A 22957-nucleotide genomic window follows, 5' to 3' on the forward strand; every position below is an offset into this window, starting at 1 on the left:
GTCAGCGGCTGCGCGCATACTTTTTCCTTTTGGGGATCGGACTGTGCCATCTGTATTCAGGATGGTGTTGTAAGTCGGCGTTAGGTTATCTTTGTTAAATTCAGGCCTCTGTAATTTATAGTATGACATGATGGGCAGGCAGAGAGGAAGTGCGAGTGTTACGCAACAATGTGGGAGACGAGTGATTCCAGCTAAAACCTGAAAAAGAGTGAAGTGCATCTGGACATTTCTGTCTCTGCCACTGTTTTCTTCACATGTAAGAGACGCTGAACCGGAAAAGCATTTTACTGGTCTTGAGTGCACTTTGCAGAGTGAGACTGCGACCTTGAATATATAGAAAGAATAAGAAGGAGTCCAGCAGCATGTGGTATGACCCCCCACAGAGCCCCGATGGCAACATCAGTGAGTCAGTCTGGGATTACATAAAGAGGCAGGAGAAAAGTTTTTTAGTTTCCTGGACTTTATATGAAGCCAGTTGATTTAAAGTCTCACTTTCAACTCTTTGAACACTGTAAAACACAGCAGAAAGTTACAAAAGTACAGTTTACTCAACTCAGTCTGAGAAAGTGTCTTGATGTAATCTTAAATATCCTGGTAAGGAAATCCCATAAAAGCTGAATGTTTCTCCCACTGAAAACGCTACGCCCAGACGAACAGAATCAACTTCTCGGGATCAGTCCGAGATTGCCCTTATCCCCCCAAAAACACCACCAAATTCTTATTTTGACCAACAGTGTAATGCTTTAAAATGAACCACCCTCTAGTGATGATGTGGAGAAAGTTACTGGTGGAATCACCATCTATAGTAGGGTGGGCGATAAAGCCTCAAAATTATTTTATGATTATTACATTTGCGATATATAAATTATACTGAAAATCATTTTATCTGTGACTGCAGTTCGCAGGCAGCAGCAAAATTAAATAAAGGCCATTTTCCACCCTTCTTTTCCAATCAGCTGTTGTCAGTGATGACACACTGCCTAAGTCAAAGTGTGAATATACTGCCACAAGCTCCCAAGACCAAGCATTATAGTGCAGTAGCAGTGACACAGCGTTTGTCGAATGTAAGCACTCTGGTTTATCTGGTGTAAAATTATAAAATAACTGCTGAACACTTTAGTTATTGTTAAACTAAAGTGAACTTTACAGGAGCTGAACAATAATGTCATTAATAAAACTGAAAAATATCTTTTTCACTGGGTTTTTGCATGTTGGATGGAGCTTTTTAATTTTTACCACTGTGTAACCACATCAGTAACTTTTGTCCTTCCTGTCGTATGGACTCGTATTTCCTCCTCGCAGCCATTATACCCCGGTTGTACTCGCCGTCGTGTTTTTGTCTCAGTGGTGAAACAAGCAGTTTTCTTGCATGTTTTGCAAACCACTGGGCTGTTTTAGGTTGTTAAAGTAGCTGCATTTGTAGGTACTAAATCATCATTGAGAGCTGACACAAGTCTTACTCTCAGACATGCCTGGGCTTGTCTTGTTATTGTGCAAATGTATACAGCTGGTTATGTTGCCAACTGTAATCTTTCTGGGTTTACGTTAGTTTTAGCTCTTAGAGCAGTTGATAGCTGTAGTTGTCTTTGGTGTTGCAGTTTTCTCCTGTGCAGTACCATCTAATCTCATAGAGTCATGCATGTATTACCTTTCCGTTCTGCCACCTGAGCTACAATAAGTCTATGTCATGGTTGTGTCTGTGGGTTAAATGAATCTAATGTACAGGATCACGCAGGTGGTCTCAGAATCTCATCTCTGCTTTTCACGGATGATGTGGTTCTGTTGGCTTCATCGGGTACTGGCCTCCAGCTCGCACTGGAACGGTTCGCAGCCAAGTGTGAAGCAGCGGGAAGGAGGACCAGCACCTCCAAATCTGAGGCCATGGTTCTCAGCCGGAAAAGGGTGGAGTGTCCGCTCTGGGTCGGGGACGAGTTCCTGCCCCAAGTGGAGGAGTTTAAGTATCTTGGGGTCTTGTTCACGAGTGACTGGAGAAGGGAGCCGGAGATCGACAGACGAATTGGTGCTGTGGCTGCAGTGATGCGGACGCTGTACCGGTCCGTCGTGGTGAAGAGAGAGCTGAGCGTAAAAGCGAAGCTCTCGATTTACCGGTCGATCTACGTCCCTACCCTCACCTATGGTGGCTGGACACCACTTAAGAGATAGGGTGACAAGTTCAGACATCCGGGAGGGGCTCAGAGTAGAGCCACTGCTGCTCCATATCAAAAGGAGCCAGTTGAGGTGGTTCGGGCATCTGACAATGATGCCTCTTGGGCGCCTACTGGGTGAGGTGTTCCTGGCATGTCCCACCAGGAGGAGGGCCCGGGGCAGACCCAAGACACGCTGAAGAGATTAAATCTCTCAGCTGGATGAAGTGGCTGAGGAGAGGGAGGTCTGGGCTTCTCTGCTGCCCCCACGACCTGGGCCCGGATAAGCGGAAGAAGATGGATGGATGTCCGATTGCTCACAAAGATCAAATACAAATAAGGGAGATGGGAGTCATGTGCAAAATCAAACTAAAGCGGAAGAAGACTAAAAACCCTGTCTGATTCAGGCTTCTGTTCTAAACCAGTGTTGGTAAACTTAAATTATAAATCCAAACCTGATAACAGGACTGCCACAGCCAGTCAGCACACACTCAGGATGAATCAGAGAGGAGAGGACAGGTTGATTAGTTTTTGCTAGCATACAGAGGCATGCACAGCCTGATTCTGAAGACATCACACGATTTTACCCTTGGAGATTCTTTAGCCATCTTCTGTGTTAGACAATGTTGATTTAAAAAAACAAAACAAGTCATCCGACAATAACGATCACAATTTCAGCTGCTTTATTCAAGCATCCTCACCTGGAGATTTTCTTCATTCACATGTGTTTTATTCCTCAGGAATCCTAATATGGAAAAGGAAAATAAAAAGCATGACAAAGAGAGAATCTGTTCACGTCAGTGTGGTTGTGTTATGTTATATTCATGATTTCATTGATATGGTTGAGTAACAGCCATGACATTTCTGTATCACTGAAGAGTAATGAGGCCCTGTGAATGATATGTGCGTGGGAGAATTAAAATATCGATCGTCTGTTGAAGGTGTGGACCACAATATTCATGTAGCGCTCGAGTTTTATAGTAAAGCCGGTGTGCAGGAGTCTGCAGCTCGTCTCAAGTGTTCCTCCCACACAGACGCCTGAAGCTACATTTGATGTGGTCAGTCATCATCCCATGCTGGTCCTCTCTCTCTCTCTGCTGTTCATGTTTACAAAGGCGCTTCTCTGCTACAATCAGTGTCCTTTCGGGCCTCGGAAAGAGGAAACTGGAAGACTTGAATGGCAGGAGGAAAACAATCCTCTTGTCCTTGAATCTGTTTGACTGCAACTACTTCATAACAGGGATGAAGGCGAAGGATGCTCAGCAGCGCGGTGCTTGTGTGCACACGTTTCTCATGTGTGGGTGTGTTTTTAGGCGTGTTGCTCTGGCACTCACTGGCCAATAATTGCACATAATTGCATCCATTAGTGGGGGGAAAAAAAGAGGAACATTAGTGAGAAATCTCTGACACCTTAGTGTTTGTCCCCTCAAGATTTAAAAAACGGACTCTTGGCGGGCAGTTGATGAAATGTTGTGTGACACATAATGTTAGGTGGTGGTGTGATGGTTACTATGGTGACTGTGGCGTTGCACCTGCTTTTTGTTCAGCTTTGGTTAGCACTGAATACGTAAACATATATGCATACATGCAGTCACTTATCCTGCAGACAAGGGCTCCATTGTTGAATATAAAAGTTTTTTGTTTTTTTTTTTTTTTTATTAAACACAAGCGAGCCGCAGCACTGAGTGACATGTTCAGCCTCGGTGATCTACAAAGTGCAAATTTATCCGCTGCTTATAATAGTCCCCAACAAATTCACTGTTTCCACCTGTTTTCCCTGTTTTCTAAAATGGAAACTACACTACTAAAAAAAAATGTAAAAAATTAAAGGACTGCTTTTTAATCAGAGTGTAGCATCAAGTAATTTAAACTTCTTGAATATTGATCTGGTCAGGTACGTAACAGAGGAGGTTGTTAATCAGTTTCAGCTGATTTGCTGTTAATTAAATTGGCAACAATGAGACAACCCCCAAAACACTTTTAAAGGTTGAGGCCACAGACTGATTATTTTTTCCACTCTGGTTTGGCATTTGGCAGGGTCAGTGTCAGTACTGGTAGCATGAGACAATACCTCTCCCAGCACAGTCTCAAGAGTGAGTAGGAGCTCTCAGGAGACAGACAGTTACTCCTGAAGCACATGTGACAGGCGTGAAAAAGGAGAAGCCCCAGAGAACATTACCTTGCCTGTAACATCATTCAGCATGACCGGTTTGGTAGCAGGTCAAGAGTGATTTGGGGAGGGATGTCCATGGAGGGATGCACAGACCTTTACAGGCTAGGCAGCGGCACCCTGACTGCTATTGGTCGAAATCCTTGGATGCACTGTCATACCCTGGGTTTTCTCCCGGTGCACAACGACGTCCGACCTTATATGGCGAGAGTATCCAGGCAGTTCATAGAGAAGGAATTGATACCTCTGACTGGCCCCCATGCTCACCTGACCTAAATCCAAAAGAACACCTCTGGGACATCATGTTTCAGTCCACGTTTTGCTTTCTGCCACGTGTCCATTTCTCTATAGAAGGAAGCAGGTTTCCTGGATCACAAAGGAAGCGATTACGTTGTTCTTTGAGAGACGCCTGTCCAACATTGTCGTGGACTTATGGCTCAGGTAAAATAAATAACTCAATACAATAATAATAACTTCATGTGGAGAAAAGAGAAGCCTAACAGAATAAAAATATCTGAACACAGACCACAAGAAACACTTGCTGCTGTGTGTTTGCGGCTCTTGTGTTCTGTGCACCACTCTTTGTCATCTTATTAGCATTAACACACAACCCCACAAACATGAACAGTGACCAGAGGTCTGCATTAATTGCCTCAACAGTCTAAGTCACGGTGGCAAATTGGCAGCCGCACTCAACGTCACCTTCAGACAAGCAGACAAGAAAACACTGGAGTTCAGATGATAACGTAACAGTAACAATGAAGGATCAACAAAACATAAATGCAATAACTGTCATAACATCTTAAATTAACAGATTAACATCAACATGAACAGTCCCATGAGTCTTTGCACTAGTGACCCCTCACCTAAGGCTGCTACAAGATAATAAATAAATTTATATTGATATTAAATGGTATTAATGTCATTCCAGATATGCTGTTGGAATGATCATAAGCAATAAGCATTTATGCACAAATGCGCACATGTATACAAACTATGAATGAAGCTCACTATCTTCAGTTGCGTTCATGCACAGTGAGAGGGGAATTCTCAACCTTGGTGGAGGCATGCAGTCTCAAGCCTGTTATACGGTTCTGCATTCATGTCCATTTGCATGTCTATTTGCCTACGCAGAGCCCACACAGAGGGGTATGAAACCTAAGTAGGTGCGCTTGCGTGCAGGCCTCCAAAGACCCAACAGATCAGTGTCAACATGGATGACATTGTGTGTAGATCAAACGCTGATTGAAAAGTGAGCCAGAACAGGAAGGGCAGCGACGACATCAGGGATCATCAAAAACAGCAGAGATAATGGCTCCAATAGATAGTTTTCACTTTTTTTGTACAATCCTATCTGAACCACAGTTATATTTGCCTTGTTTCATTGTTTCTTGCACTTTCATAATTAAAAACTTAGCACTGAGGTTTCCCTCAGAAGGGTTGAGCTTCATATTAAATGATTCAATAGCTGTTACTTCGCCACAGCGCTACAGTTTATATCAGCAATAAATGAACTTCTAGAGTTTCTTATTTAATATCCTGTTAAAACTAATGGATATGGACAGTACAGTGTATATATTTGTTAGTGTATGTGTTTTTTTTTTTATTCAGTATAAAAAATCCTAAAATCTTCAGGCAGCCTGGATTAAAATGTAATTGTGCTTTCATTATGGGTTAATAGAGCATATGCATGTGCTTTTAAGGGCCAACATACAGAGACATTTTTTTTACGTTATTTAGTCATTTGGGAGAAGATCGGTAAAACAATAACTGCCTCGCAAGCTATGATATGCACCCTTGTAATTAACAGGATGCTGCATCATCTGGGCTAATGCAGACGAGGGAACAAAAGAAGCCGACTGACAGGTGATCCTGCTGCGCCTCCGTCATCAGAAACTGACGTTTCTTCGGATGACGGCCGAGAGGGAGAGACGTCTATGCCGGGGACTGTTTCCTTGCATTATGCCCCCGTTTCAAGTAGGAGGGACTGAAACAAAAAGGAAAAATGCACAGGGTGCAGATGGATATGAGAGGGTTGGCGTGTAGCCATCAAGGATTTACAGGATTTACCACCTCAAAAATAAGAGCCTGGTAAAATAAGTTTGACAGCTTGTCTCTCCGCTGCACAGGTCACTCAGGCCTATCAGGGTATTCATTATGAATGCCTCGCCAACTATTTGCTGGCCTCTGCAGCTCTCTGTAGACTCTCTCTTTCTGTTTACCCTTTGAGCGTCTCCGTCTTTCTGCTGGTTTTGTTAAATGATGAGTGTAAAATATAGTGGCTTTTTGGACCTTTTTGCACGTCCGGCTACAAACGATGCCAACAATGCACAATAGCGAGAGCCGCTGCCAATCTGACGCCAACGCTCACCAACTGGACTCCGGCATTTCCTGAACGTTCAGAAAAAAAGAAAACAGAAAACGGCTCCCGATAATGATTGGAGAGGAGCAGAAGAGGCATCAAATGGTTCAGCAACAAGGTTGTGGGTCGGGCAGTTGGATAATTGGCTAAAGCACCTTATGAAAGAACAGCTTGAAAAGAAATCTAACAAAAGAAAAACCTTTGTGCAGGGTGAATGACAAACAACAGGAAATGTCAAGCTGTGAGTTCTGGCTGGACTATAAGTATGTTCACTTGATGCTTTATGCTAGTTGAAATGTACAGTTTCTTGAAGTGAAACTCTCTGGATGTGATCAAATAAAAGTCCCTTGCATCTAAACGTATGCATAAAGATGCAGCAGCTTGTCCGTTTCCAGTCTTATGAGCGAATCCTGTAATTACCGGTATGCAGTTTGGTGCACTTGTTTAAAAGAGACAGCTATACTTGATAAACGAGCTACGTAGTTTATTCAGTGCACTCAGCTATTTGTAGCGCTCCACTGACAGCAATTACGGCTACGAGCATGTTCGAGGCTCCTTCTAGCAGCAGCGGCGCACACCTGGATTTTGAAGCACTTGTGCTCGTTGCGTATTGTCTCCTGCTGTGACAGATTGGATTGGAAAGTGTTGGTAAATTGCAGTCTGTGTCTAAACTGATTTACAGCTGGGTTCAGGTGCTTTGTGGCGATTGAAGACATTCAGAGGTGTATCACAAATCTCAGAATGTGTATTTTGGGAGAAATTAACGTAATGCGCTCCCAAAAAAAAGAGTCTGACTAACTTTAATGCTGATGATTGAATTTTGAACAGATTACAGCAAGTATATCTAAACGTTTTAACTGCCCTCTTCAACTGTTTCCTGTACTCTCCCCGTGAGAGGTGCTGAAACGAGTATAAAGAGATGCAAAATGACCACAACAAGTATCTTTTTAAAAAAAATTCTGTTTTGTGTCTCCTTGTTAAAGCCATGGGTTTGGCTCTTATGTTGGAAAAGCTCCTAATCGGTCCAGGTTGGGCCCTACTCAAGTCTCAATGGTACCACCAATGAATGCACACTGACGTTTTTAGAAACACAGTGAGCTTTAGTTTCTGAAAACCAGGGGGCACCACAGCCCCCACATTAAATGACCTTCAATGAGGAATCCTCAAAAAGCTTTTATGCACAGGGGTAGTGAGAGTGGGCGTGCAGGCTTATTGTTTTTGTTGCTTTAAAATGCAGGTAAACACTCAGTGTGAATAATTGTGAATCTTCAGAGTAGAAAAGGACGTGGTGTGGAGCAAAGGTGTAATCTGCTGTCATCATAGACTGTCACATCCGTGTAACGGCCTTTAATTATCGCGTTCAATTTCACTGTCGCAGTCTCCCTCATCATCATCATCTTCATCTACCCTTTCCATTTATCCCCCACTCAAGACCTCATCTTCTGCTGTCTGCTGTCATTCACGTTAACCTCGGCCAACGTCGGGATGGTTTTGTGTGCCATTTTAGTTGTTTCTAAATCAAATTCAAGGTCTCACTTAAATGTTTTTCTCCTTCTTGAATATGTACAGTCTGTGGCTGAAATATCTATCAGTGGAAATATCAGCCTACTTTTTTAAATTAAAGACTTAAATACTATTAAATTAAAAAAGAGTAAATAACTAACTTGGTGTGCAGTAAATGCGCAGTATATGTTATCATTATGACAGCTTTCGGTTGAGAGAGTTCCATGTAGCCTTTTACATATGGCACAGTCTCGTCCCTTAGCTTTACTCTGTACAAGATCCAGCTTTAACAATCATCTACAAGGCTACATGATGTGACTATTTAGGAGTGAGGTTAATAATAACTAATGATTAAATGCAGAGTGGACAAACACATGCATAAACACTCAGTGCAACATTAATGGGAAAAGATTTTTGAATCAGATGAAGAACGTGGGCTGTGGTCTTGTTCTGTGACCGAGTGAGGGAAAACCTTGCCAGGTAACATCAAACAAGCCCAAGATTTGAGGTTTTGCAGACAGGAGACCGTGACATGATGTTAACTTGTCAGCTATTTTGAACGTACATGGTCGCGATGGAATGAGGCCTAGCAACCACCTGTGGCTAGACGGTTTGCCTTCAAAGTTTTTGAACATGTTGTTTTCAGCTCTGAGACACAACATTTACTTCAAAGGTGAACCGTCTCCATTTCTGCTTTCCATCGTGCTTTTTCAAGGTTTACTACTCCTCAGCTAGTAGTTTGTTAGCAGTCTGCAAACACACAATCTGCTAGCAAACAAAGCAATCACCAGGAAGTTTTTTCTGCAGCAACATCTGATATCAGCTGATATCAACCAACATTAAGGAACCACTACTGACCAGTCAGGGAATACATGTTTCCCTAGCAACGGGTGGCTGTATCGTGTCCCATATGGTGGACATCTCACGAGCAATGTACTCATGATGTCAGGAAAAACTCAGTATAAAAAGCTAATAAAAATTAAGTAAGAAAGCAAGCATCTACAGCAGTCTGAAGTCTGAACTTCTAACAGAGATTATTCATGAATACCTCATTAAGTGAAACTTGGCCATTTTTTAAAGTATCTAAAATGCAACAGTTTAGATATATAAGATAGAAAATAAGGAAATGCATTGCAAGTCCACTTCAAATAGGCTGAAGGTAGGAATGTGTGCATTCACCCAAGTTCTCAAGAGGTTAAAAACTGTTTCTGGTAGTTACTTGTAACCTGATTCTTCCAAATGTGCACTAAAGATACCTGCAGTTCAATAAAAGTGTGTGTGTGTGTGTGTGTGTGTGTGTGTGTGTGTGTGTGTGTGTGTTGTTTGAGTTACACGTCAATAAAATGTGGATAACAAAGACTTCCCTCCGCTTACAGAATCTGTTTGTCTGAATCACGATTAAGCAGTTGAGTCACTGTCTTTGTTGTAGATGAAATCAGTCTGGAGGGGATGGTGGTGCACCGAGCCGAATGCAGACCAGTCGTCACTGACAGCTACATGAAGCTGAAGAAGTGAGTGAACGCTGAAATTTCTCTTCCAAATGCTGCAGTTTGAAAGCTGTTAAATTCATCTTGCATGAGATGATGTAATCCCCAAAACTTAAACATTACAGTGGTTCTTATTGCAGTTGATTAGAATAATATACAGACGGAAAGGAGTGTTAGGAACTCTATCGAGGAGATAGGTGTATCATTGTCACATTCTATAACCAGGAGATGCCTTCATGAATGGAAATACAGAGAGTTTGCAGCAAGGCACAACAAGCTGGTTACACTCAAGAAGTCCAAATTAGACTTTGCCAGAAAACATCTAAAAACACAGTTCTGGGAAGAAAAAAAAAAGATGAAGCCACAATTAACTTGTACTAGAATTAGGAAAGAGAAAAGTATGAAGAAAGATGGAAACAGGTCAAACCATGTCATCTGTCAAACATGCTGGCACGGGCATGTACATGGCTGCCAGCGGAACCGAATCACTGGTGTTTATTGATGACAGGCCTATAATCTCTGCTCAGGTTCAGAGCAAATAAGTTGAAGGCATTAGATACAAAACTGAATGCAGAAAAAAACAACAAACAAGCTGCAACTGAAGGTGGCTGCAGCAAATCCCTGGCAGAGCATCTCATCTCAGAACACAGCAACCGATTGGTGGTGTCCCTGGGTTCTAGACTTGATTGTACGAAAAACAATCCTCATGTTTAAAATTCTGTTAGTTTGCCTAATTACTTTTCAGTCCTTGATAATAGGAGGCTGTATAAAAATATAAAAACAGTCGATGCAAGTTCAGGGAAGTCAGATACATTGTTACCAGTGCACCTCTAAAATATCTGCGTTTGATGGACCACAAAGTATGACATTTGGAGAGCATCAAACACAAATGTACATCAAACACACAAAGCAGTAAGGGTGTTATTTGTTGTTTTGGAAGCGTGCTGTTGAATTTGCTGCTTTCACCCCTGAAAAGCACGAAATCTATTCAAGTATTGTGAATTAATTCCAGCGTGAGTAGACAAGTTGGCAGCGTGTTGACAGGATCACGACTGCAACTGTTAATTTGTGTACACTAAACACTTGAGTCCACTCTGGCTGGTTTTTTTGGGGGGGGTTTAAAATTTTTTATTTCCAAACTGGTTTCTGTCTCCTCTTCATTGGATTATGCTATTCCAGCCAGAGTTGGAGGATGGCATTGCTATAGCAACAGCATCACTGTGGCAGATGCACTGCTACAATCCAACCAAAGGCAAACACAAAACACAGCAGTGTGTGAGACGCTCAAATCAGCGAGGCACATTAGAACTAACAGAAAGCACCTTGAAAGCTGAAGTGCAAAAAAGCAGTCTTACGTCCTCTGTCCCTAACATGGCCGGTGTGTGTTCGTAACAAAGCTGAGATCCTCCTTAAACATTACAGGATGGCAGTATTTATCTAACACAGAGCACGGAGCGAACTTAGATCGGTCTGATTTGTACTTCGACACAAACTTGAGAAGAAAATTCTTCACTTTTGGATCCAGTTTTTTAATCTCCCAGTTGGACAGCAGCTGACAAATGGCCCTCAATCATTTCAGGCTACAGGATAATGAAGGACATTATGTTGTCATGGTGGCGTCTGTGTGTGTGGACACAATTCAAGAATAGTTTCGCTACATTTTCAAGTGATTATATGAAGCTCTTTGCCACCTTTTCCGGTACATTAGTGAAAATATTCAATCGAATAAATGTATGCATTAGATCCAATTTGATCATTATTGGGTTTATTTATAAATGGGGAGGACAATCGGCTTCACTAATGGCAGCACTGAAGCAGGAGTGCTTGTGGCCAATATCAGTTGTCACAGTGATTATGGCAGGACATCAGGGAGGCAGAGTGCTTTGCTGTTTGATTTGATGGTCAAACTATAATAAAAAATGTGAGTCAAGATTAATGAAAGTCAAAAAAATAAATAAATAGAAAGCAGGATATCTTCAAGCAAAGCAGCTGCCATTACTTGTTTGCTTAGCTCAAGCCCAAGGTGATGACAGTTGTGTTTTGTGCCAACAGGCCAATCTGTCAGCTGAGATCACATTAGACGTTAGAGCACAGATGATAGAGGAAACTTTCTCTCACTCTTTGTGTGTGTGTGTGTGTGTGTGTGTCAGATTGCAGATTAAAGAGTCCATCAAGCCTCAGCGTTTGTCACGGCAGCTGGAGAGAGCCGTCACCACCATCTTCAAGCCTGTGGCCAACCATGATTTCAATGTGAGAAGTAATATCAGCAGTCCTTGCATGCATGTGTCTGTAACTAGTTTGACTCATTGTATCACTTGTTTGATAAAATGGTTTTAATCCTGTAAAGTCTGGTGCAAAGTGCAAGAAAAGTGCAACAAAAAAAGAAATTGAATATCAACGTGTATATGTGAGTTTTAATTTGTATTTATTGTTTGCTGCTCACAGTAGCAGGGCAAGGAAAAAATACCACTGTTGATGTAGAGATCTCAAAAACTCATGGATCTATTGGCATTGTAGGGTAAAAAAAAGATGTTGTGCTGACGTAATGTACTTTTATAAAGTAACTTAAAAGTCTCTCTCAACGAGAATGAATCACATCAAACTTCAAACAGCACAGTTTGAAATGTATTAATGACCCAGTTTTCATCAGTTCATCAATCTCTTCATCACACAAGCAGATAATAAATTTCTTTGTTTTCTTTAATGCATTTTGATCTTCTAATGCTTGCTGAACTTGATTCTCCTTCAGCACCTTTTAAGTACTTTCCCAGACGAGATATAAGATGAGTTCAGGATTAAAAATAGATTAGAAACTTTTTTTTTGTTTTTTAATTCCTCAGCTTTGTTGCATTTGTTCAGTTCCATCTTAAAATATAAATATTTCATGGAAATTTTAAACTAAATTACTAAAAAAAAACAGCTAAAAATGCACTTTATAAAAGTGCATCTTATCACATTTTTTTACAGGATTAAGGGGAATTCTTTTAAATTATATTTTTATCTATTATAAGTTTTGGAAATTTTACAGGAACTGTTTGTATCCAGTTGTGGATCTTTCACGTGTTAGGTGACTGTCTCAACCGCTACGATGTGCTAAAAAAGGTTAAATAGTTCAGTTAAAATTTTTTTTAAATAAACAAGACTTCTCGTTTCCCACCTGCAGTACCTTTACGGCCCACCAGGAGGTTGCAGCCCACACTTTGCGAATCAAAACACGCATATATATGTACTTTTTGTAATGTAACCTCCTGAAGGGAATAATTATGGTATGAAAGGTATTTTACCTTCTGTGGGTCACAATTTTATTAATATTTTAAACTAACAGATTTATATATTGACTTGGCGTCTTTGGTCTACAGCAGTTTCATAGACTGTACGTAAAAGATGGACATCCATTGGCTTGTGATGTCCATTTGAGTGTTTTGATCATAACCATTTAACTTTGTTGAAATGCTGTGATCCAAGTTTCACCCATCAAAGCATACTCCGCTTTATTGGTTAAATTAGAAGATTTTACTGGAAGAAAATCATTCTGTATTAAGGAAAATTTAATGAGCAACAAAGACTTAATAAAAACCTGTTTAAGGTTTTAAGATTATTTCTTCAGGTCAAGTGACCAGTCAGGTCATTTCCTCAAGTCGCCCCCTGCTGGCCGTTTGAAAGAATGCAAGTTTAAGCTCCACTTTTGCATTTTTCAGATACAGCCGCTAGACCCATCTGTGATCTGTATTTTCTGTGGTCTTCCAGGTTAATTGCCTCTGGCTCATTTTCCCCTTTGGTGGGGTTAATTTGTGGGGATATGACCTCAGAACCTGTTCCAAGATAACAACAAAGCGCTTCCAGGTTTAGGTCCTAGACTTTGGCTTTCAGTAATGCATTTTGGTTCAGTTTGAATTCTATGTGAAAACTGAACAAGCCAAGGGGGGAATGCAACAAGTGTGCCATCAGTTGCTGATTCAAATCAGGAGAAAACAGTCAGTGCACAATTTTTGGTGTTTAAATCCAACTGAAATTATCTTAGTTGTCTTTAGTCTGGCTATATTATATAGCATTTTAACTGTCATTAATGTTACTGTCATCAGTTTTAATACTGAGTTTGGGTCTAAGGTGGAGTATGAGAAGAAAAAGAAGACTGAAGGGAAGATGGTGAGAGCTGAACGTCAGCTCGTGTTGGACATGCTCTTCTCGGCCTTTGAGAAGCACCAGTATTACAACATTAAGGCGCTGGTGGACATCACCAAACAACCTGTGGTGAGCAGCGTGCACGCACACAAACCCATGTGAAACAGGCAACATGTAACACACTCAAACATGCACACATGCAACAGCATCACTGTAAAAAGCATAAAAAAAACAATACACCTGCCCACTATCCACCTTGCTTTGTTAAATTTGAACAAATCGCCCACGGTGTGACGTTCATGCCTGTTCACACTATCTGTTGTGGCTGAAATTTGGGCCAACGTGTGCACACACACACACGCACACATGGCATGAATCGATACAGTGCAGTGGATTCGTTCCAGCTCGCAGTGAACAGAAATGTGTAGGTGCTGATGAGACCTTTAGGTCCTCCTCTCCCTCTGATTGCATCTGATTGCATAACCAGTGGCTGAGTAGGAGTCAAACGCCCCAATACACTCCACACCATCATTTCTCTCCTAAAGCACTTGGCTAGCACTCAAATTAACTGAACTAAAGTAACCGAAATGCCCATTATGAAAAGTCTTGAAGCACATTACGGTTATTCATCAGTTGGCGGCCGCGTCTTTACAAGCTCAACAGAGACACCTGCTGGTCATTGCAGAGGATTGTCTGATCTACCAAAGAGTAGCCCCTGCTTGAGAGTTCATGCCTGCTGATTAAACCAAAAGTCAATGTTAGCGCATGATTTAAAGTAAGAAGAAACAGCTTTTTGGCCACTTGTTTCAAATAATGAGTCAGTGTATGTACTTGTTTGATATGATCCTTAAATAAGTTTGTTACAATTGCAACAGTATGCTACAGGTGTTTTTGAAAAAAGAATTAAGGAAAAGCATATCAGGTCCACTCTAACCCTCTGACAGCTAAACCAGGGTTGTTGTTGTGCCTAAAGGGGAATATTTGCTCACTGCACATGTCTTTGTAGCTGGTGGTTGATTATTAGGGTTATCCAGTTGCCTAGGTAACCTACTACCGTATTTGCCACCCTGTCATATGTCAATCAGTGGCAGTTTTCCTGAAGACACTTCAGTCGCTTACCTCGAAGTTCAGAAAAGTTTAACTCGGGACCCACAAACTGCAGCTATTTCTGTTCTGTTGTCAGTTGAAGTTGCTGATGGCATCGACTTTTTGTGGTTTCTAGTTTCTGCTGTTCGCTTCCTGCGTGAACGCCCCTGAACCAAGAAATGGATTATACCTAACCTTAGACTAACTACTTCTACCAGTGGAGCTCTTTTTAGTACTCTGGGAATATACTTGATCCATAACTGAGGGGAAAAAAAGGACACCAGAAGCCAGAAATCTCATATTCTTATAGCATAGAGTGATTGTGGAAACAGATCAGTGATTTATTAGACCCCACAATATTTCCCCTGTGGATCTCAGGGGAAATTTTCTAAACAGTGGTCACCACCATAGTGGCTCGAGTCCATCATGAGAAGATTGAGAGACACGCTCTCTCTCATATGCGCTGGGTTTCCTCACAGTTCAACAGCTCACCTGGGAGGGGCCATAGACACGTGCCTAAATCGCCTGAGCTGGCTTCTTTGGATGCGAAGGAGTTGTGGCTCTTCTCTGAGCCATTTGTGAGCTCCACACCCCTGTATGTGGGACGGCCCTCCTGTGGAACCACAACATGCAGGAAGAGGCACGTGGATTTGGAGTATTGTGGATCAGGCAGCAGACAAAGGCAGGGAGTCAATCACCAGCTCCCAGTAGTGTCCTATACTAATAACTGGTACTTAAAGATAAATATGAGGCCAGTACCGGTTTAGCAACTGGTTTAAAACAAGCACAGGAGAAAGTGGGTGTGAACTGAAAAATGAAGGCATACTTTTGTCTTTGTGTGGGTTAAAGTAACAAGGTGCAAATGTTTGCTCTTTGTGCTCAGTTAGTTACAAATTGTCCACAAAATCATGCAACACATCTGTTTAAATGCACCATGTTTCAAGCTGCTTCTTGTGTCTGGCACAGACCTACCTGAAAGAAATCATGAGGGAAATCGGCACATACAACAGCAAAGGCGTTCACAAAAGCACCTGGGAACTAAAGCCGGAGTACCGACACTACCAATCTGACGAGGAGGAGATGCAGACCACCTAGGCCGAGCCAGAGTCCACTGAAGTATCTTCTGGGCCTCAAATTTGCAATAAATTTGTTTTTTTCAGTAATTTTTTTTTTATGTTGACAGAATTATGGGGAGAAAAAGCTTTGTGTGCACTCAAACATAACTAATATGGCACGATGGTGTAAAATCTTTATTTTTGTGGTAGGATAAATTTTTTTTTGTGTATTCCAAGAAAGAAAGAAATGTCCTCTGCTGAGGAAAACAAAGATTAAGGGGCAAACTGGCTCGAAACTTCTAGTAATGCTGCCTCTTTCTAGGAGTGTTACTATGGCAACTGTGAACAGCCTTACACTATGGTTACAATGAATCACACCAGCTGCTGCTGCTGGTCTGACTGCACCCCAGCTATTAAATGTGTGTCAGCGGGTCTCATTCCCATTAGTTTCGAGTGAGATCAGGAGTGAGCACAACTTTTTTTTTTTTTTTTTTTTTTTACTTTTTTTTTTTTTAAAGCCATGCATTTCGGTTTTTGTAATTAACAAAAGTATTAACTCTTCTGTAACCAGCTTATTTTTTCAAAATGTGATCTCATCTTCATACAAGTCACAAGTATAGACAAACACACTGTCTTTAATATAATTATTGTCTTTTACCTCTTTTATTTTCCCCCACCAGCACAGTGCAAAGCAGTTCTGCTTTGGTTGCTTTTGAGAAGTAGACCACATTTCAAAAGGTTTGAGACCCTTTGAAAATGCCACATAACAGCAGTTGGGGTAACATCCATGGGGAAGAAGAAAAAAAAAACATGTTTGCCAATCCTTGGTGGATTTCTTCTGATAACCTCTCTTAGCTCTCAGCCTGGCAGTTTTGTGGTACCATGACAGTGCCAACTCTACATTAAGAGCTGCTAGTGTGTTGTGTAGAAGAGTAGAGAAGAGTTAAGTTACAGTCCTGAGCCCAGACACCCTTCAGCGAGAACAGATTTCCCCTGCTTATACCCTCAATCTCCTTTAATTCACTGCCCACAGCTCGTGGCTGTGGGTGAGGATAGGAATGAAGATGTACAAGTCAATTAACAGCTCTGCTTTCACACTTACTGCATCATCAAAAACAAAAACATGGGTGCAGTTTGTTTTAGAAATGAAGCCTATGTATTAGTCTTAAATATGCATTCTGTATGAAGGCCACTAGATGGTGATAGCTGTGATTGCAGACATTACCAATCCTTTAGAAGTCTACAGGAAAACAACCTTTTATCTTGTCAAACCTTGCAACACATGTCAGTTTCTTTAAAAGATAGTACATATGGTTTATTTAAGGTTAGTATCTAGTTGTTGAGACTAAAGACCACCTTAGATAAACTAACAACAAATATAGTTGATGTCTGTGCTGTCCTAACAACCAGGTAATTTGACAGTTGGCTACACACGTTTTTTTGTACTGCAGTCCTTCAGAAATGGATTAAACTGCAGATCACTAGGCTGCTCTGAATCACTACTGTAAAACTATGGACGATCAAAATGAATTAAGTCATTAATAAAATTGGAAATTATGTGTTGAACTTAGAAATTGACATTTTATTAGTGACATAAAATGTCAATTTCTAACTAATTTTGGCACTTGTTGCCCTCCATATAACCGTCACACATTTAACACCAATCTCATCAGTAAATTGCATTCATCATACACCCGACCTTGGGCCAACAGCCGCAAGCACTTTAGCTCACTCCTGAACAACCTCTGTACTACCAGCTCTAGTCGTCCTACTACTAATTGTGTTTATTCATTACTTCGTATGGCAACATTTTTTCTTGAATTTCGCTTTTACACATGAAGCTCACACATTACATTGCCAGCAGCTACTGGCTGTGACTGTTCTGCACTTCACAAAAACCTGAGAATCAAAAAGGTGAATGAGAAAACCCAAGGACAACTGCACATGAGATCAGCTCGTCAACGCTACAAAAGCATCTTTTCAAGCAATTCAAAAAGGATATTCTGAAATCCAACCTACAAACTGCCTGTTTGCAGCACCAGAAGTGAAGGTTGACACAGAAATGCAGAGAAATGAAATGGAAAGTTGTGGTACTCGTTTTTATTCATTTTCAAATTAAACCATAAGTCTTTTTTGTAGATGGAATCTTATTTAATGCAACCACAAACCCAAACTCAAAGGGGTCTGGTGATGCTAAAACAGTATGCAGACAGAAGGAAAACAAACGTCTTCTTTCAGCCAGTCAGAGCTTTGCTCGCTGTCCAAGCCTTTTTGTTTCAATCACAAAAACTGGGCCAATCCTGGGACAAAAATCAAACACTGCAAAAGCCAAAAAAGAAAAGGTTAAAAACTGTATTTGGTGACTAATCATGTTTGATTCACCCCCCAGGTTTGGGAGCGGTTCTGTGGGCCATAATGTGAATATTTAAGAAATTGGACAATGTTTCTGTTCAGGCATGATGCAAGGTAGTGCTCCTCCAGTCTGCTTTGTAGGCCATTTTGGAAGCAGCAGTCAGATGAACAGCAGATGTAATTCCAGGTAGTTACTGTTTGAAAGAGAGAGGAACAGTGTGTAGTTATTAAATGTAACTATCTACACCCAAGTGGACAGCAGGCATGATTTTACAAACACGGAACATTCATTTAGAAATCCAGACTGAATTAGTGTGTGTACTGTGGCATACGGATGTTCTCCAGCAGAAACACTTTGTAGTTTGAGAAATGTATCAAGTCTTTCCCACTTCATAGCACTTACGCATTTTTCGATCTCCAGGCCATCTTTGAAGAAAAGCATGAATGGTGTGATGCCATCCTCACGGTAGTCCAGCAGACCAACCATGCCCTCTGGGTTCATGGACTCTCCTGTGAAAAACTGCAAGCAAACAGCAACCATTAGACCTTCCTCTCAGTTGTACAGAAGGTCTTTAATTAAAAAAAGAAGTTCAGATTACAAAGATTTGCAACTCTTAAACCCATAATTTATTCACAGTAGAACACAGAAAATGCCAAATTTTTAAAACTAATAAAATCTAATTTCAAATTTGGCAGCTTTGCTTGAATTTGATGGCAGGGGAAAGTCTCCCCATCACCCCCGTTTCATTAACAAGCTTCGGGGTGCTGGCTGTCAGCCACAGAACTGACATGTTTATTTCAAACAAGCAAGCTGGTTAAACTTGTCTTTTTGACACTACTTAACAGCAGCACCCAGTCTAGATGTCAAGTATTCACACTACGTTATCACACACAGTCTATAAAGCTACAAACTGACAAATGATAGAGGCAAATCCACCTCCAGGATGAAAACATTAGCAATTGATGATGACTCACAAAAGAAAAACCTGTCAGCTGAGATTCTCCCATAAACTGAACTCTCCTGGTGCCAACATAGTTATTGCCACAGTTTTCAGAGCTTCAGCTGCATGATTCAACTCAAGTGTTGTATAGACACACACTCAGAAAGTGACATGCAGGCCTTCCTACGAGACTTGAAAATGCCACTCAAACTCAAATTCCACCCATTGTCTACACTCCTCACCCTTCCCGTTGGCTTTTAAGGGTTTCCAAAAATACTGTAGTTACTGTATTCGCAAGGCAAAACTTTATATTTAGTGTGAACACGGTTTAAAATGCCATTTCATCTCTGTATAGCTACCTGGTAGTTCTTGATGTTTCCCAAGATTTTCTTGACTTCTGGTTGGACGTCAGCCATAAAGCTCTCCACTCTATCTGGTTTGGTCTCTTGCAGCTTGGCTTTAACACTAGACATGCAAACAGACACGTTCATTTAACAGAGCCGAAGATCATTCAAAACCAGAACTCCTCCTCACTGGCACATCAAGCTACTCACGCCTTCACATAATCCTTAATGTAAGTCATGTACTGCTTCTTGTCAAAGCCCGTCTCCTGCAGTTTGTGGTTCAGGACGATGTCGACACCGGAGATTGTGGAAGACTCATTGCCCTCAGTTGCTTCCTCGGCAGAAGCGTTGGCTGCAATTAGAGAATCATCAAACCCTTCTGTCCTGGTGACGGTCTGTAGTTGAGAGGAAGAAAAAAAGAAAAAACTATTATTACTGGTGCATCATAGCAAGGGCAATAGTAAATGATTGGGAAATACCAATAGATCAGTTGGCCTCCAATTCAGTATTTTTGAGCCATTTAAAAATGTATAACTAACAAGAACAGCCGGCTGACTTAAATGTTGTAGCCTGCAACAGTTTCCCAACCTCTTCGAGGCTAAACCTCATTACTATAGTATTCGTCATTATACCTGAAGCCCAGTTTATCTGTTGCATTTATGTACTTATGGAAAAAAAAAAACATACACATAAATACAGCCCTTCCTCATACACATCTTAAAATTTACAACAGGATATTATTTAGAAAAACCCCGATCCGCCATCCTGATCTGAATCACATCTTTTTTTTTTTTGTTTAAACCTAAAAATGTTACTTTTTTTATTAACTTAAAAACAAAGCTTTAAGTATTTGCTTGGTAACTACTTCACCAAGTTTCTTTGACTAATTTTTAAGTATCCTTAAAGACAAACACCAAGCTAACATGATACTTCAAACTGTTCTAGCATTTAAAAATTTTTTTTGTCTGATTCTGAGGCAGGTTAAGGACCTTGTAGTTACGCTATTGGAGACCTGCAACTATGAGTCATCTCCAGTCATAGTCAATATGACGTCATGGAAGTACAGCCAGAAATCACATGACTCACTCCAAAAAACATCTACCAATCTACTTTAAACATAGGTAGTGGCCCATCCTGAATAATAATACCAAAGCTGTAAGAGAAATGAAAAAACTGGGGAATAAATTTAAAAAGAGCGTACGCTTTATTTGTTAATTACCATATGATCGTGTCCCGGTGTTTTAGATGCAAGCTCAGCCAAGACCGAAACAAATAAAATGCTAGTACCTTTATTTTTTTTCCCCACCCCCCTTTGTGGTCAGCTTTCCCCACCCCCATTTTCTCTTTTTGGGTGTGTGTGTTGGTATTTGTCCCTCAAATTCCAATTGCTTTGTACATATATCCATTCCAATAGTTTCAGCAGTCTCCTTCCAGTAATTAGCTGTTTCTATGTTACATTAATACGATGATTATTATTCCTTAGATTGAGATAATGATGGCTACTCTCTCAGTAATGAACTCAAAAACTGGTTAAAAAGTAGCCAGAAGCCACTCACAGACGGAATGGACAATACTGAAAAGGCCAACACAACAGTCTTGGGCTGTATTGATCTAATGTGTTGTTACATTTCTAGTGAGGTCTGCGTCAGATAACGGTGTAATTTCCCACCAAAGCATAAATCCCTAATAAGGGAGCAGCTTAAAGCAGCTACTTATTCTCTGAGGTTTTATTAAAACACCTTAGTTTTGGGTGTATGCCAACTACACTTTAAATTTCGCTGCAGAGCAGCAACGAACAAGCTGTTGGAACAGGGTGAAACTGGCTAAATCCTCTGTTGAACATGTGGTGTCGAACTCACCTTTCCTTCAACCTCAAAGAAGATCCCGTTTTCACTTTCTTTGACTTTAAAGGCATCTGAGAACATCTCATCACCTGTAGAAGGAAAAGGGAGGAAGGGACATATTACAACACTCCAAGCTAACATCATCGTTTAAAAGAACAGAAGCAGCAGCAGAGGCTAAAAAGTTATCCACAATTCAAGGCTGAATCTTGTGCGATTAAAATAAAATGTGAGGCGTAGTGGCGGGGAAACACCAACAATGGCAAGTCTAGAAAAATCTGCCGGACAAAAATAAAACTGCAGCAGAGGGGGGATGCTGAAAGGCCACATTCACCACGTTACTTTACCATGACGAACCCCAACAGGAATAGCCCCAACCCCCGGCAACTACCAAGCCACCTCACCGGTGACTGAGCCGGTGCTCTTTTAGACTTTTATAAAACTTTAATTGAGCCGAAGTGTGGGCAAAGCTAAAAGCTAACCGGCCACAATCACCGGCTAGCCTAACAGGGTGGCTAACTCCACATACTCTTCTGATTGAGTTAGCATCTGGCTAGCTAGCGCTAACTTCCGAACCATGACAACACGAGTTAGCTCGTTAGTGTGACCAACTCTCACCTATAACATCACAACAAACGTGAAATAACACACGCGACCGTCACGCTACCCGGTCAGCGTGAAAGAAGACACGTAAAAAGGTCACTCACCGCTGATAAGGTCCCTGTAGATGATCATTTTGCTGCTTCGGTGATAATTCTTCCCAGAGACAGAGAGCAGGCCAACCGCCCAAACAGCACGGGAGAGGAAAAAGACCGATCAGGCCGCGAGGCGCTACATTTACATCCTGCTGACGTCACTGTGGGTCGGCTCCTGCTCCGGGTTCTGCTGCCACTTGTGGGTGCAGTGGTCAGACGTGGTACTACAGCTATTCTGAACTAGGAAATTCTGGATCATCACAGCACAAAAGGAGCAGCTTGTAGAATCTGTTGCATGATCTGAAGCTCTTCTGAGGCTCTTTCTTTGAGATTTTTCCCCATGTGACAACCTCCATGGTGGACAAATTCTCATTTCAAGAATCATCTTTACACAATCATTGAATATCAGTCGGCAATCACCCCCAGGAACCATTAGTTGCTGGGGGAAGATGTGTGTTCCCTGACCAGTTTACAAGTTGTTCCTGGGGAGAATTAAGGGGTGCTGCAGCAAAAGCCTTTAGATTTCTTTTGTTGTTAGCAGTTACTGGTGTAGCTTGCATGAAAGACACCAACCTGAGGAATTGCAAGGAGGTTTTTGGTGTAGTGCCATATTTGTTGCAGCCAGTTTTAACTAGCAATTGGCAGCAAACTACAACCATAGTTTTCAGGGGGGTTGCTTGTCTCTAGGCCTGTGTCACTGGGGCTTTATGTTTTGTGCATGACAGATTACAAAAATGCCCAAACTTCTTTTTAATGCTGCAATTATCTGACTAGCTTTATGGCTTAACTCAACCATCGAGTCTAGAGTGGATCTTTTATATACAGGTTGTAGACCAGGGGTGGGCAATTCCAGGC

The 22957-nt window shown here is 41.3% G+C and overlaps 2 protein-coding genes across 2 annotated transcripts in view; one reads left to right on the forward strand and one right to left on the reverse strand.

The window, feature by feature from the left end:
* LOC146370443 (general transcription factor IIF subunit 2-like) overlaps positions 1-17481 on the forward strand; it is a 67102-nt gene extending 49621 nt beyond the window's left edge. Inside the window, exons 5-8 of the mRNA XM_084908376.1 lie at positions 9609-9690; positions 11817-11916; positions 13774-13917; positions 15841-17481. Coding sequence (XP_084764502.1) covers positions 9609-9690; positions 11817-11916; positions 13774-13917; positions 15841-15969 — 455 coding nt within the window. The 3' untranslated portion in view covers positions 15970-17481. The remainder of the gene's footprint in view (positions 1-9608; positions 9691-11816; positions 11917-13773; positions 13918-15840) is intronic.
* Positions 17482-18009: 528 nt separating this feature from the next.
* Positions 18010-22243, reverse strand: tpt1 (tumor protein, translationally-controlled 1). The gene is made up of 6 exons (XM_084908377.1): positions 22115-22243; positions 21426-21499; positions 19777-19961; positions 19582-19687; positions 18685-18801; positions 18010-18475 (listed from the first exon to the last, which is right to left on the reverse strand). Exons 1-6 carry the CDS (start codon positions 22140-22142, stop codon positions 18473-18475), a joined length of 513 nt encoding a protein of 170 aa, XP_084764503.1. The 5' UTR covers positions 22143-22243; the 3' UTR covers positions 18010-18472.
* Positions 22244-22957: the final 714 nt, after the last annotated feature.

Source organism: Perissodus microlepis, chromosome 16 (genome assembly GCF_051167445.1).
Source record: "Perissodus microlepis isolate ML-2025 ecotype Zambia chromosome 16, ASM5116744v1, whole genome shotgun sequence".
NCBI lineage: Eukaryota > Metazoa > Chordata > Actinopteri > Cichliformes > Cichlidae > Perissodus > Perissodus microlepis.

Excerpts from the sequence above, each read along its gene's own strand:
- tpt1 (XM_084908377.1), bottom strand. The coding sequence starts at position 22,142 with ATGATCATCTACAGGGACCTTATCAGCG. Across the intron at positions 21,500-22,114 it reads CTACAGGGACCTTATCAGCG|GTGATGAGATGTTCTCAGAT; the intron begins GTGAGTGACCTT and ends TTCCTTCTACAG. Across the intron at positions 19,688-19,776 it reads ATTAAGGATTATGTGAAGGC|TGTTAAAGCCAAGCTGCAAG; the intron begins GTGAGTAGCTTG and ends TTGCATGTCTAG.